At 50.6% G+C, this 13,937-nt stretch overlaps 1 protein-coding gene across 1 annotated transcript in view; it reads right to left on the bottom strand.

Annotated features, from left to right (window-relative positions):
• The window catches only part of Rcc2 (regulator of chromosome condensation 2), a 36,386-nt gene that overhangs the window by 20,334 nt on the left and 2,115 nt on the right, over positions 1-13,937 (bottom strand). The window contains exons 2-5 of the mRNA XM_013032708.1: positions 8,498-8,611; positions 8,224-8,397; positions 7,274-7,343; positions 6,059-6,126 (exon numbers count right to left, since the gene is read on the bottom strand). Of these exons, the coding sequence (XP_012888162.1) occupies positions 6,059-6,126; positions 7,274-7,343; positions 8,224-8,397; positions 8,498-8,611 (426 nt within the window). The remainder of the gene's footprint in view (positions 1-6,058; positions 6,127-7,273; positions 7,344-8,223; positions 8,398-8,497; positions 8,612-13,937) is intronic.

Raw genomic sequence — 13,937 nt, 5'->3', positions numbered from 1 at the left:
CGCCTTCCGCCAGAGGCGCGCGAGCGTGCCCAGGGCCTGCCGCGCCGCGACCTGCGCGTCTGTCCGAGACGTCTCCGGGGCTCGGGAGAGCGCCGGCGTTGTTTTTTTTCCTGGGCACGTCTAGACAGGTCACCCGAGGACACCCGCTGGAAAACAGTTCCTTCGCTCACGCAGCAGCCAGCGAGGGACGTGCCCTAATTGAGCGACCGGAAGCGAAGATGGATGCGGTGCCGAGAGCCTGCGCCCGGGCAGGGAGGCTGCTGTCGCCTGCGCGTGTGCATGCGTTCCCCCTCCCGCGGCCCGGGGGCCTGCCACAAGCGCGGGGTCGCCAAGGTCGGGGCGATGGAGCCAACTAGTTAGCAGTGATGGGGAGGGCCATCGAAGTGGGCATCACCCAGGGCCTGGACAGAGTTCCCGAGCCCCCCTCCCCAAGTGGAAAGCGAAGTCACGAGAGAGCCAGATTCAACACATAGTTGCAAGGATGGTTAGTGTTACAAAGTAATATTACGAAGGAACGTTCTAGGGCGGGCATGTGCCCTGTTCCAGATGGGGAAGGCCTTGAGGGAAAGGTCAGCTCAGCCAGGCAAGGGTCAAGACCACCCCGACCGCGAGTCCCCGCCAGGAGGCCAAAGTAATCCAGTTCCTGGGTTCTGGGAAGAAATAGCTTCTGTGGGGCTGAGGTGAGATTAAAGGGCTAGGCTATAGCTGTTGGGGAGAGCTGAGGATCCGCGTTTGAAGCCAGGCAGGAACGTCCGTGTGAGACGCTCATCTCCAATTAACCAACAAAAAGCTGGCAGGGGAACTGTGGCTCAAGTGGTAGACTGCTATCCTTCTGGGGGGGGGGGGGGGAAGCTAAGGGACAGCACCCAGGCCCTGAGTTCAAGCCTTGGTACTGTCACAAGAAGGCAAGAGTCCAAGAGGTCCAAAACTAAAGTACTTGATCAACGTCAAAAGACTGTGTGTATCAGGAAACCAAGAGCACTTATGTAAAAGAACCTTGAAAATGAATAATCAACAGGTACATTTCAGAGATTTTCTAAAAGGTCAAGACAGAATAGAAGCACCTTTTGAAAACCATTTCTTCACAGGCCTTGCATTTAAAAAAAAAAGATTAAAGCAATTAATCCTGGGTGCTTTGAAATAAAACAGGAGAACCAACCAGGAGAGAATTCCTGGTAGATGTATCCTCCAAGCCTGCTTCAGGAAAGAACATGTTGGTGCTAGCCGGCCTGCAGGAGGCTGCCTGGAAGCTCAGCCTCCCTCCACCAATTACAAGCTCCTTACGACTTGCTGCCAGCCAGTCTGGTTCTTTCTTGGGCCCATTCTGTGCTCTTTGCCAGGCTGAAGACCGGTGTGTCAGAAACACTGACACAATAAAACGCTAATACCACATTGCATCATCTGACCCCCAGGTGTGGCGCTCCCAAAACTGGTTTTTCTCGAGGATGTTGCTGGAGAAGAAAGGCGCTTTAGGGGTACACCCATCACTAGCCCTACTTGCCAGGTGATAGAAGGGATTTCTGCCACTACATGTCTCAGTTTTCGGCACGACTGTCCCTAGGAAGCGCACGTGACATTCCCAGCTGAATGAGATGGGCTGCAGGCATCATCAGCAAGGTCTTTATGGGACCAAAGCCACAGAGCACCAAACACCCATCAGACTAGGTGGGGGTGACCCCTCCCCTAAAATGTGCTTGCTGGGTGGGAATGGAAGGGAAAACATGGAGAGAAGGCTGCAATGCTTGGTAAGAAATGTATGCATTATCCTGCCCATGTAATTGTAACCCCTCTGTACAGTATGTTCACAAATAAAATAAATTTTTTTAAAAAATGGAGAGAGCAAAGGAAAGGGTGACATTGCCCCAAAAGAAATGTACTCTTTACCTGGTTTATGTAACGGTAACCCCTCTGTATATCGCCTTTATAATAACAATTTTTTTAATGTGCTTGGAATTTCCCTGGGCTTTCCTCTAGCCACTGCTCTGGGGATGGGATGAATTGGTGCAAAAGCTGGAGAGGAGGTAAGATTCCTCAAGCACTTCTGGTCTGGTGTTGGGCCACATCCATAACATGTGTCCATACGTGGGCTCCCCGCGCCAGCTGGCCCTTGCTATTTGGCCTCCTTTGGACTGCAGTGAAAGCTTATGTCAAGCGAGGCTTGGCCTCAGCTGCATTCCGAGTGCCTCTCAGAAGTGTGGTCTCATTCAAGCCTCACCTCCAACTGGGAGGTTCATGGGCTCCTCCCTTGCTATGGCCACCAATCGTGGAAGTGATGGTAGTCAAAAATGGAAATCCACCAATCGTGCAAGTGATGGTAGTCACAAATGAAAATCGAGTTATGATGCTCAATTAAAGGATACAGTTTCCATCTCTGGGGCCTACCTGGTAGCAACTGGGCATTTGAAATGCATCCAGTGTGCAGTTAGGTGTGAAACACATATTGGAGATCTCTCCCTCCCTCCCTAGCTTTCTCCTTTTTCTTCCTCCTTCCTTTTTTCCTCCTTTCCTTCCTTCCTTCCTTTGTTTTGTTTTTGAAGCAAGTGCCAGGATTACAGGCATACTATCACACTTGGCTCACACTGGCTTTCAGAGACAGGCACTGGTGGCTCACACCTGTAATCCTAACTACTCGGGAGGCATCTGAGATTTGAGCCCTTGAAGGAAGTCCGGGAGTCTCTTATCTCCAATTAACTTTCTAAAAGCCAGACACGGAGCTGTTATTCAAATGGCAGAATGCTAGCCTTGGGCAAAAAAGCTCAAGGGCAGTCCTCAGGCCCTGAGTTTAAGCTTCATTAGTGACATACACACACAATTAATTACGGTCTAGGCCAGCCCAGACAAAAACAAGAGACCTATCCCCAAAATAACTAAAAACAAAAAGGACTGGGGTGGTAGTTCTACCGTAGAATACCCACCCAACAAACTTGAAACCCTGAATTTAAACCACAATACCACCCAAAAGAAATAACCAGTGGTGTACATCTGTCATCCTGGCACTCAAGAGGCTGAAGCAGGTGGACTGGGACTTTGAGTCCAGTCTGAAACCCTATCTCAAATAAATACATAAATAAAGCAAGCTGGGGTGTAGCTCTGTGCTGGAGTGCTTGCCTAGCATGCCCTGGGTTCCATCTCAAGCCCTGCTGCCCGCCCCCCCCAATATAGATGATTGATAAATAGATACTGAAAAATAACTATTAGTTGATTCCATGTTGAAATGGTAATGTTTTGTATTGTCTTGGATTTAAATAGTACTAAATTCATTTCACCTATTTCTTTTTGCTGTTTTTTGTTTTGTTAATTTTTTTTTTTTTTGCAGGTCATGGGGCCTGAACTCAGTCTGGGCGCTGTCTCTGAGCTCTTCAGCTCAAGGCTAGCACTCTACTACTTGAGCCACAGCGCCACTTCTGGCTTTTTCTGCTTATGTGGTGCTGAGGAATGGAACCCAGGGCCTCATGAATGCAAGGCCAGCACTCTAGCACTGAGCCACCTTCCCAGCCCAAGCTGTTTTTTCTTAATGTGACTATTGTCTAAAAATTTTTAAATTACATCTTTCTAGTGTTGTGGCTGGTGTTTATTTGCACTGGACAACAAAATGGCAAAAACAGCCCCAGATCCTAGAGCCACAATGCTCTGCTTCCCAGGTCTGTCTTCCCCTGTCTGCAACATGCAGGGTAGAGTTTGGTCTAAATTCCTCCTGGAGCTCCTTCTGGACTTACTGATTCCTGGCTCTCTGATCGGTAGGCACTGAGGATTCCTGTCTGAATATTTGGAGAGATGTTTTCTGGGAGATGAAAATTCCATTGTACTATTTTTGCCAGAGAACCACAAAACCTTAGGATCCAATTATAGTCAGACCTTTAAGCCCCAGCCTGGGAGCCCCTGTAGGCTCAGTGTGTAGTGTCTGTCTTTGATTGTACAGTCAGCACCCATGGCAGCTGGTAAGCAACATCTGATGTTGCCTTAAATCATATTCAGAGGAAAGCCAGCACTGGTGGCTCATGTCTATAATCCTAGCTACTCAGGAGGCTGAGCTTTGAGGATCATGGTTGGAAGCAAGCCAGGCTAGGAAAGTCCATGAGATTCTTATCCACCAAAAAGCCAAAAAGAGAGCTGTGCCTCAAGAAAAACAGCATGAGGCCCTAAGTTTGAGCCCCAGTACCAACACACACACACACACACACACACACACACACACACACACACAAATATCCAGAAGGGCTGGGAATGTGGCTCAGCGGTAGAGTGCTCGTCTTGCATACATGAAGGCCTGGGTTCAATCCCTCAGTACCACATACATAGAAAAAGCTGGAAGTGGTGCTGTGGCTCAAGTGGTAGGGCACTTGCCTTGAGCTGAAGAGCTGAGGGACAGCGCCCAGGCCTAGAGTTCAAGCCCTGCGACTGACACACACACACACACACACACACACACACTCCAGAAGGCCAGGCGCCAGTGTCTCACTCCAGTAATCATAGTATTCATGAGGCTGAGATCTGAGGATCTTGGTTCTGAGCCAGCCTGGGCAGAAAAGTCCTCGTGAGATGCTTATCTCCAATTAACCACTCAAAAACTAGAAGTGGCACTGTGGCTCAAGTGGTAGAGAGCCAGCCTTGAGCACACAGAGGTTCAGGGACAGCCCAGACCCTGAGTTCAAGCCCTATAACCTGCAAAAAATAAAATAAAATAAATGAAAACATAAATCCAGAAGAGGTTTCAGAGCTCAGAGATGCTGTGAAGCTTCTTAGGGGCTGGTAGCACAGCCAGGAAGGATGCACGCCTCTCAAACCCAATCAGGAAACCTCGCTGTGGCCCCAGAACCTAGTTTTTCTTTTTTCTTATTTTAATTTAAATTTCCTGTGCTGGAGATCCAGTCCAGGGACTCTAGCATGCTAAGCCCACACTTTACCACAAAGTTACATTCTCGGCCCAGAAACAGCCTCTTTATCAAGTTCTCCCGGGTGTTTGCCATGCATCTGAAAGCATAGGACATGGTGTGCAGGACGTGGCTTTCCTCACGCCTCCGCGGTGCACGGCTGCATCCATAGATGCTGATCACCATCCAGTTCACGGGCGAGGATGTGTGGGATGCTGGATGGGGGAGTGACCGAGCAGGCCCAGAGAAAAGGGAGACTTCAGCCCAGTGCCTGTGGCTCACACCTATCATCCTAGAGACTCAGGAGGCTGAGATCTGAGGATCAAGGGTTGAAGCCAGTCAGGGCAGGAAAGTCTGAGACTTTTTTTTTTTTTTTGGTTGTGAGGCTTGAACTCTGGGCCTGGACTCTGTCCCTCAGCTCTTCAGCTCAAGGCTAGTGTTCAACCACTTGAGCCACAATGCTACTTCTGGTTTTCTGGTGGTTAACTGGAGATAAGGGTCTCACAGACTTTCCTGCCCAACCTGGCTTTGAACTGTGATCCGCAGATCTCAACCTCCTTAGTAGCTAGGATTACAGATGTGAGCCACCAGCATCCGGCTTGTCTAGACTCTTATTGTTAATTAACCTCCAAAAAGTTAGAAGTGGAAATGTGGCTCAAGTGATAGAATGCTAGCCTTGAGAGAAAAGGCTGAGGGAGAGCACCAAGACCCTGAGTTCAAGCCCAGAATCAGCACCGGAAAAAAAAAAAAAGGAAGGAAGATAAGAAAGTTGTAGGAATTCAGCAAGCATTCACTGCGTCTCTCCCCCGCCAGGCTGCTGTGCCACTTTCTCTCCTGGGAATAAGGGACCCACGTTTCCTGCAAAGGACACTCTTCCGTCCCTGTGCTGGTCCTGGCCACTCCTTTATTTCAAAAGAAGCCAGAAGGAATTTGGAATCTCTCTCTCTCTCTCTCTCTCTCTCTCTCACACACACACACACACACACACACACTGCACACTCTTGGGAGTTACATCTAATTTTTCAGACCCAGGAAAAACAGGATCGAAACCAATTTCATCAAGGTCTGTGGGTTACTTTGTAACTGTCTGTGCTCCTAAACCCACTGGAGGGTCTGCATTCCTGCTGTGTTGCTGGGCTTATGATAGAACCACAATTTGTAAAATTGGTCTGTAATCAATAGCTCACCAGGCCCTCTGGAGGGCGCTCCTTCATGCCCGTTTGCAGAGGGAAGACATTCTGCAGCAGGGCTGTAGCTTGGAGATTAGAGAAAGAGATCAAAGCACAAACAGATTTTTTACAAAAAGTTCACCCAGCATCGGTTGTGCATAATTCACACCAAAGTCTCACTTGCTGCTGAGACCGGACATCTATGGGAATCTGGTTGTTTTCTTCGTCGGTTGTGGGGCTTGAACTCAGGACCTGGGTGCTGTCCTGAGCCTCTTTGTGATCAAGGCTGGCACTCTACCAACTGAGAATCTGAGTGACAAAAAACACCAAGGCTGTGGACCTAGCAGGGAATGGGGCTGTTTGCCTGAAAGATGGGCGATCAAGCTAGGAATGCAGCCTATTCAATGTATCAGGTGGCTGTGGCAGCTGGGAGCCATGCCATTTGCAGGCTGTGTTATGTCATGCTAACCTATAATCTTTTGAAAAATGAAGAAACCCATCCCCACTGGGAGTCCCCACTATGCCAGATACCCGGGCAGGCAGCCTGGCTCTCATCCACTAAGTGGACAGGGCCAGGCAGAGGAAGCCAAGGAGTTCTCCTCAACTAAACCTCACAAGCTGGCATGCATTGAGCTCTTGCTATATGCACACAGAGAAAATGCTTGTGTCTGGGAATGTGGCAGCGTGTTTGCCTAGCATGCACGAAGCCCCGGGTTCCATTCCTCAGTACTACATGAACAGAAAAAGCTGGAAGTGGCACTGTGGCTCAAGTGGTAGAGTGCTAGCCTTGAGCAAAAGAAGCTCAGAGACAGTGCCTAGGCCCTGAGTTCAAGCCTCATGACTGAAAAAAGAAAAGAAAGGAAAGCTGTGTGAGTTGGGGTGTATCTAAGCAGTAGAGCTTTATCTAGCATGTGGGGTATCTTGGGTTCTGTTGCCAGCACTGCCAACACCACACCCCTAAAGAGAAAAAAGAAAAGCCCATCTCAGTGGCTCACACCCTTAATCCTGTTTACTAAGGATTGAGATCTGAGGATCCTGGTTCAAAGCCAGACGACAAATCCAAGAGACATTCATCTCTAACCAGCAATAAGCCAGAAGTGGAGATGTGGCTCAAGCAGTAGAGCCTTAGCCTTGAGTGAAGGCTAAGGGAGCGTGGAAAGGTCCTGAGTTCAAGCCCAGTACTGGCACAAAGAAAAAATTAAAACTACCAATAATTGTCTGCTGGAGCCTTACCAGGATCCAGGTCCTTTACATCAAACAGGTGTGATCTCCTCGAACTCTTACCAACCACACAAGTTCCACCCTACATTGGGGGTGGGGGAGGGTGGGGAATGAAGCTAATGGAAGTCGTGCAATCTGCCTCAGGTCACGTGGCCAGTGAATGGGATTTGAACTCAATTCTGGATGCTTTTAATTTCACTTTTACCTTTTAATTTGGAAGTCATCCTAGATTACAAAGAGAATACCAAGAGGTCTTGTGTGTCCTTTGCCCAGATTCTCAGTGGTACAATGTTAGACAAGCACTAACTAATGTTGGGGTCACCTTAGCACTGTGCAATTGTACCCATCCGTTCTCCATTCCTACAATTTAGTCATCTCAACTGTTTTGTTTGTTTGTGTTTTTGTTTGTTTTGTCAGTTGTGGGGCTTCAACTGTTTTAGAAACGGAGCCATGGTCATGCCTGGTCCGCCACCAAATCACACTCCCAGCCCCTTAGTCTTTGACACAAGGTGTCTAACGTAGTCCAGGCTGGCCTCCAACTCTAGGTCCTCCAGCCTCTGCTGCCTGAGTGCTGGGATGATGGGCTTTCCTTCTCCACGGCTAGGGGCTTCATTCAGTTTCACTGAAGGTGGGTGGTCTGAGGTAAGCTCAAGTTTATTGCCCCTTTTTCCTCAGTGCAGCTTAGACCAGCACAGGTGGCTACCTCTGGGCTTTATGGATCTGAATCCAGCGGGAATCTGTGAAGAAAACAGCCCACTGCTAGCCCAGCTCTCGGAAGATTCTGGAGCTCTCCTAGCTCTGCAATGGAGTGAGTCCTAAGCCCTGGGGTGCTGATGAAGGCCCAGCACCTGCTGGCCTCCAAGCCCAGCTCTCTGAGCTCAGCATCTAAAGCAGAAGTCCCTGCCCAGAGAACCCCAGGCTCCAGCGTCTGCCAGCCAGGCCCCTCCCAGCACCCAGCCCACCATCTGCTGGCTCCCCAATTGGGGCCTCTTTCCACGGGTGAGGGAGGGGCGGTTCCAGGAGAGGGTCCTCTGACTGAGGCTCATTAGTGGGACAAACGACATCCCCGGGCCTGTGGGGGGTGGAGCAGCAGCCCCTGAGTGGAAGCAGTAACCAGCCTGCAACTTGGCCTTGGCCTTGGACAAGTGGGCGGAGATCAAGGGCCCAAGCCCGCCAAGGGAGAAAGCCTGGAGGGCTTGGGAAGAGAAGCTTCCAAAGGAGAATGTAAACAGTTGCCTCCACCCAACGGCCCGGTGTGCTCTGTGAGGTCTGGGGGAGAATCCAGCCCCTGGAAGCTGGGGTTGACTGCTTGAAGGGCTGGCTGGTGATGGACGCAGCCACACGCTCCACCTTCAACACAGGTGCAGAATGTGTCTCGAGTCAATGGAAGCCCAGGTGCCAGCACCATCTGATGGCCCCTCTCTACCCTCTCCTGTCCCCTCCCACTGCAGTGTATCCCAAAAGTCCCTTGTTTCAAAATTCTCAGGAGGAAAAGGAAAGAGGATCATCAGTTTGAAGCCAGCTGGGGCTATATGGTGAGTTTCTGATCTCAGAAAATTAAAGGAGGGCTAGGAAAGACATTGTAATAGGGCAAGGTTGTAAATTACTGTGGTGAAAAAAAAAAGTAATAGAGAAAAATAAGCTGGATGCTCGAAGTTTAAGCCTATAAGCCTAGCTGCTCCAGAGGCTGAAGTCTAAGGATCAAGGTTGGAAGCCAGCCGAGACAGACAAATTGGAAAGATTCTTATCTCCAATTATCTCCAGCCAAAAAGCTGGACTCAAGTGGTGGAGAGAAAGTGACAGGGAGGGAGGGAGGGACAGTGAAAGAACCTGAGTTCAAGCCCTGGTACAGGTACAAGAAAAGCACATTCTCTTTTTCAAATGGGAGCCAAGGGCTGGGAAGGTGGTTTAGTGGTAGAGCGCTTACCTAGCATGTATGAAGCCCTGGATTCCATTCCTTAGTACCACACACACAGAAAAAGCTGAAAGTGGGGCTGGGAAGGTGGCTCAGTGGTAGAGCACTTGCCTTGCATGCCTGAGGCCCTGGGTTCAATTCCCTAGCACCACATAAGCAAAAAGAAAAAAAAGCCAGAAGTGGCGCTGTGGCTCAAGTGGTAGAGTGCTAGCCTTGAGCTGAAGAGCTGAGGGACAGTACCCAGGCTCTGAGTTCAGGCCCCAGGACTGGCAAAAAAAAGGGGGGGAGGGGAGCTTGTGCTGGGCATGGTGGTGCATAACTGTAGTCCTGGAACAAGGGAAGCAGAAGCAGAAAGACTGAGGACAGAGAATTCAAGAATGGCCAGGGCTATGCAGGGAGACCTTATCTCACCAGCAATAGCCTCTTCTCAAAAAAAAAAAAAGTGTGGTGGGGAGGGAAGAGCCAGGGGAGAGGTGAGAGGAAAGGGAGGGGGTATCCAGATGAAAGGAAGGAGAGGAGAGTCTGGTCCTACAACCAGGGCAGGGAAGGCAGAGAGTCAGGAGAGGGTAGGGTAGATACCAGGATGCTCTGTCCCCAGAACAAGACACTGTGATGGTATCTGCCACCATACAGGGCACTTCCTCTGTGTGTGTGTGTGTGTGTGTGTGCACGCGCGTGTGCGTTCCATGCTTCTTCCCTGATGTGCATAGGGCCTGTGGTCAGGGTCCTACTTTTTTCTAGGAAGGTCAGTGAGACACACAGCCAGAAATCTGACCCAAGGAGCCTGCAGCCACACAGGCAAGACCAGTCCTCTCTCCCGACAGCCTCTAGAGGTATGGGTTTATTCCCCAGCACCTCGTGTCCTGTGGAACCTGCTCTTCCACAGTGCTAAAGCAGCAGCACAAATGCTGAGCACCCAGCCTGGGAGCTTGGGGTTTATCAGTGAACCAAAGCCACAGGCCCTGACCTGCCCTGTCCTGTTCAGGCTGCGGGGTAACCAGCCAGTGCAGAGGGCCAGCCTCGCAGCACCTCTGTGCTTTTGGGCGTGCAGTTTTCGAGCCTTAAAAACAATCCTGTCCTTTACGCCAGATTCTGCTTCCAGGAACCTAGCCTGAAAAAAAAAAAAGGAAAATTTCTCTCAACCTAGAGCAGGGCTGTGATTTGGTTAGTCAGTGGTTTGGAAATTATGTACAGCAAACGCAAGAAGTAGTTTGGCAGGGATCCACTCTAATGCAGGGCGTGATGAGGAGAGGGCTGAGCCGGGCTAGGCTGGGCCAGGCCACAGTGGGCAGGGCCAGGGTGGACAGGGCGGTCCTGGGCTGCAGGGGCGGGGCCAGGGGCGGGGCCAGGGCGGGGGGGGGCAGACAGACGGGAGGGGCGGGTCACAACATGAAGGGCGTGGTTAGGCTACGTGGGGCGGGGCCAGACCAAGTGAGGGCGGGGCCCGGTTGCGGGAGGCTCAGAGCCGGTCTGGGTGAGGCCTGGGATTCAGGTTGAGCCTATTTCCGGTAGGGCAAGCATTTAGAAGCGGTCCCAGCGTCCCTGAGCCCTAATTGCTGGGAGATTCCCGCCCCTCTGGCCTCTTGCACGTGGGGCTTTTGCCTGCAGGGTCCTGCTGCCCCCTGCTACAGGCCTGTGGACAGGGCAGGGTGGCCCTTGATGTCCCTTCAGAGACGCTTCCTGTACTTGCCATGCTGTCCCCTGAGCAACCCCTGGTGTGGGACCTGCATGTCCTGCACGGCGTGGCGCTTGTCAGGAGGAAAGAATCCACATTCTGCAGGCAGACAGCTGCTGCGTTGCCAGCCGCGGGAGGGTGCAGGCTCCAGGACCCCGCAGCCTGGGTTGATGCCAGTGCTGACCCTTAGTGGCACGCCTCTGGGAGCTGACCTCAGCCTCTCTGAGCGCTGGTAAATGGACATGGAGAGGGTCCCTGGGCCTTGAATTATGAAGGCTGCACAGCCTTCTACCCTTTGTATATATTAACTTCGTGTGTATGTACATGTGTGTGCACCCGTGCACTGGAACAGAGGCTTTCACTCAGGGCCTGGGCGCTGTCCCTGAGCTTTTTCCAGTCAAGGCTAGCGCTCTACCACTTGAGCCATAGCTCCACTTATGGCTTTATGGAGTGTAATTGGAGATAAGAGTCTCACACAATTTTTCTGCCCAGACCAGCTTCCAAATGGATCTTGAGATCTCAGCCTCTGAGTAAATAGGATTATGCCTGGTTGTTTTTTGTTTGTTCATTTGTTTCATTCTGTGTAGCTCTGGCTGGCCTTGAACTCATGATCTTGCTTCCTAACAGCCTCCTCAATGATGGCATTAGGGGTACATACTATGGTCCATGGATTGAATGCAGGACCTCAGGCATGGTAGGCAAGTGCTCTACCTCTAAATTATATTCCCAGCCCTTCAAACTTGCCATTCTCCTGGTCTCAGCCTCTGGAATATTGGGATGACAATGAAATAAGGATAGTGGAGCTAAGTAATATAATCTTGACATCTTTTCTTTTTGTTGTTGTTGTTGTTTTTGGTCGTAGGCCTTGAACTCTGGGGTTGGGCTCTGTTCCTGAGCTCTTCAGCTCAAGGCTAGTGTTCTACCACTTTAGCCACAGCGCCTCTTCCGGTTTTCTGGTAGTTAATTGCAGATAAGAGTCTCAAGGACTTTCCTGCCCAGGCTGGCTTTGAACTGCAATCCTCAGGTTTCAGCCTCCTGAGTAGCTAGGATTATAGGTGTGAGCCACTGGTGCCTGGCTTGGCATCTTAATAAAAGTTAATCGAGGGCTGAGAATGTGGCTTAGTGGTAGAATGCTTGCCTTGCATGCCTGAGGCCCTGGGTTCGATTCCTCAGCACCACATAAGCAAAAAGAAAAAAGCCAGAACTGGCGCTGTGGCTCAGGTGGTAGAGTGCTAGCCTTGAGCTGAAGAGCTGAGGGACAGTGCCCAGGCCCAGAGTTCAGGCCCTACAACTGGACCCAAAAACAAAAACAAAACAAAAAGAAAAAAGCCAGAAGTGGCATTGTGGCTCAAGCGGTAGAGCGCTAGCCTTGAGCTAAAGAGCTGAGGGACAACGCCCAGGCCCAGAGTTCAGGCCCCATGACCGGACCCCCCCCAAAAAAAAATACTTTTATTAGGAATAAGTATCCCCATCTAGTCTGTTCTGTCTATGTATGACACTTTTGCTAAAGCTGTTGAGGCTTGGTCTCTACCCCAAGCATGTGATTTTTGTCTTTAAAAGTTATGTGCTGGGTTGGGAAGGTGGCTCAGTGGCAAAGTACTTGCTTTGCATGCATGAGGCTGTGGGTTTGATTCCTCAGTACCACATAAGCAGAAAAAGCCAGAAGTGGCACTGTGGCTCAAGTGGTAGAGCGCTAGGCCCAGAGTTCAGCTCCATGACCGGACCCAAGAGTCTTACAATGTACACGCAGTGAAAGGCACAGCTATTTTATTCATTTGTTGTTTTGAGGCAAGGTCTAGCTCTGGTGATCAGGCTGGTCTTGGATATCTGGATTCTGGTAATCCTCCTGCCTCAGTCTCCTGAGCAAAAGGAATCCTTCACATCCATCCTAGGGGACCACACAGAGGCAAGCAGGCACAGGAGAAAGTTTTTTTTGTTTTTGTTTTTTTGGGTCTGGTCGTGGGGCCTGAACTCTGGGCCTGGATGCTGTCCCTCAGCTCTTCAGCTCAAGGCGAGCACTCTACCACTTGAGCCACAGCACCACTTCCGACTTTTATCTTATGTGGTGCTGAGGAATCGAACTCAGGGCCTCGAGCATGCAAGGCAAGTGCTCTACCACTGAGCCACCTTCCCAGCCCCAGAGAAAGATTATTATAAGGTTTATTAGAGGAGCCATATCTCCCAGGAGGATCAGGAGCACATGGCATCCATCCCTATCCAGGTAGCAGGAGAATCTGAGGGCAGGAAGTGAGGCAGGTGTGTGCTCAGGTATGCGTGGAGCTGCAGACCAAAGGTGTGGATAATACTAACACTGAGTCGTGAGGACTTCACTAACAGGTCACCACCTCTGGTTCAAATGACAGATCTTCAGGTAAAATTCCATTTGTCAACAACTGCATAAGCCACATCCTTCCCAAGACATCAGGCATTCCCACCATTCCAGAAAGTTCTCTCAGTCTCTTCTTTCTTTCCTGCTCTGGAAGAAGACAGCATTTTCTGGATTCCAAGCTGAGTCCTCCCACAGCTCAGCTGCTGGGTGCCTGGCCCGGGGCCCGGGGGGATCCTGCCCCAGAGCTCTGGGATAGAAGACACTCAGCTTTGCCCTCGCCAAGCTTTCCAGCAAGGGAAGGGGCAGGCGAAGGGACAGGTGACTTGGCTAGGTGAGGACCGAGGGAGAGAGAAAATGGGTGAGACACAGAAATAGCCCAGCAGAAGGCTTTGAATCCATAGCAGAGACTCAGGAAGCATGAAAGCCGAGCTAACTCAGAAGTGTGCGTGTGCACACGCTTGTGTAAAACACAACCATGACCTGGCCTGCTATGAAAAGAAAAAATTGCCATGAACACTTGCTCAGAGCAGCCTGCAAGAAGCAGGGTCCTGGCGGCTCTTGCCTATAATCCTAGCTATTCTGCTTATGTGGTGCTGAGGAATTGAACCCAGGGCCTCTGGCATGCAAGGCAAGCACTCTACCACTGAGCCACTTTCCCAGCTCTATAATCCTAGCTGTTCTGAAGGCTGAGAGAGGAGAAACAGTTCAAAACCAGCCAGGGCAAGAAAGTCCTTAAGATTCTTTTTTTTTTTTTTTT

The sequence above is a fragment of the Dipodomys ordii genome, unplaced genomic scaffold (assembly GCF_000151885.1).
Source record: "Dipodomys ordii isolate 6190 unplaced genomic scaffold, Dord_2.0 Scaffold6, whole genome shotgun sequence".
Lineage (NCBI taxonomy): Eukaryota > Metazoa > Chordata > Mammalia > Rodentia > Heteromyidae > Dipodomys > Dipodomys ordii.
This window is presented reverse-complemented; position numbering and strand designations above follow the sequence as displayed.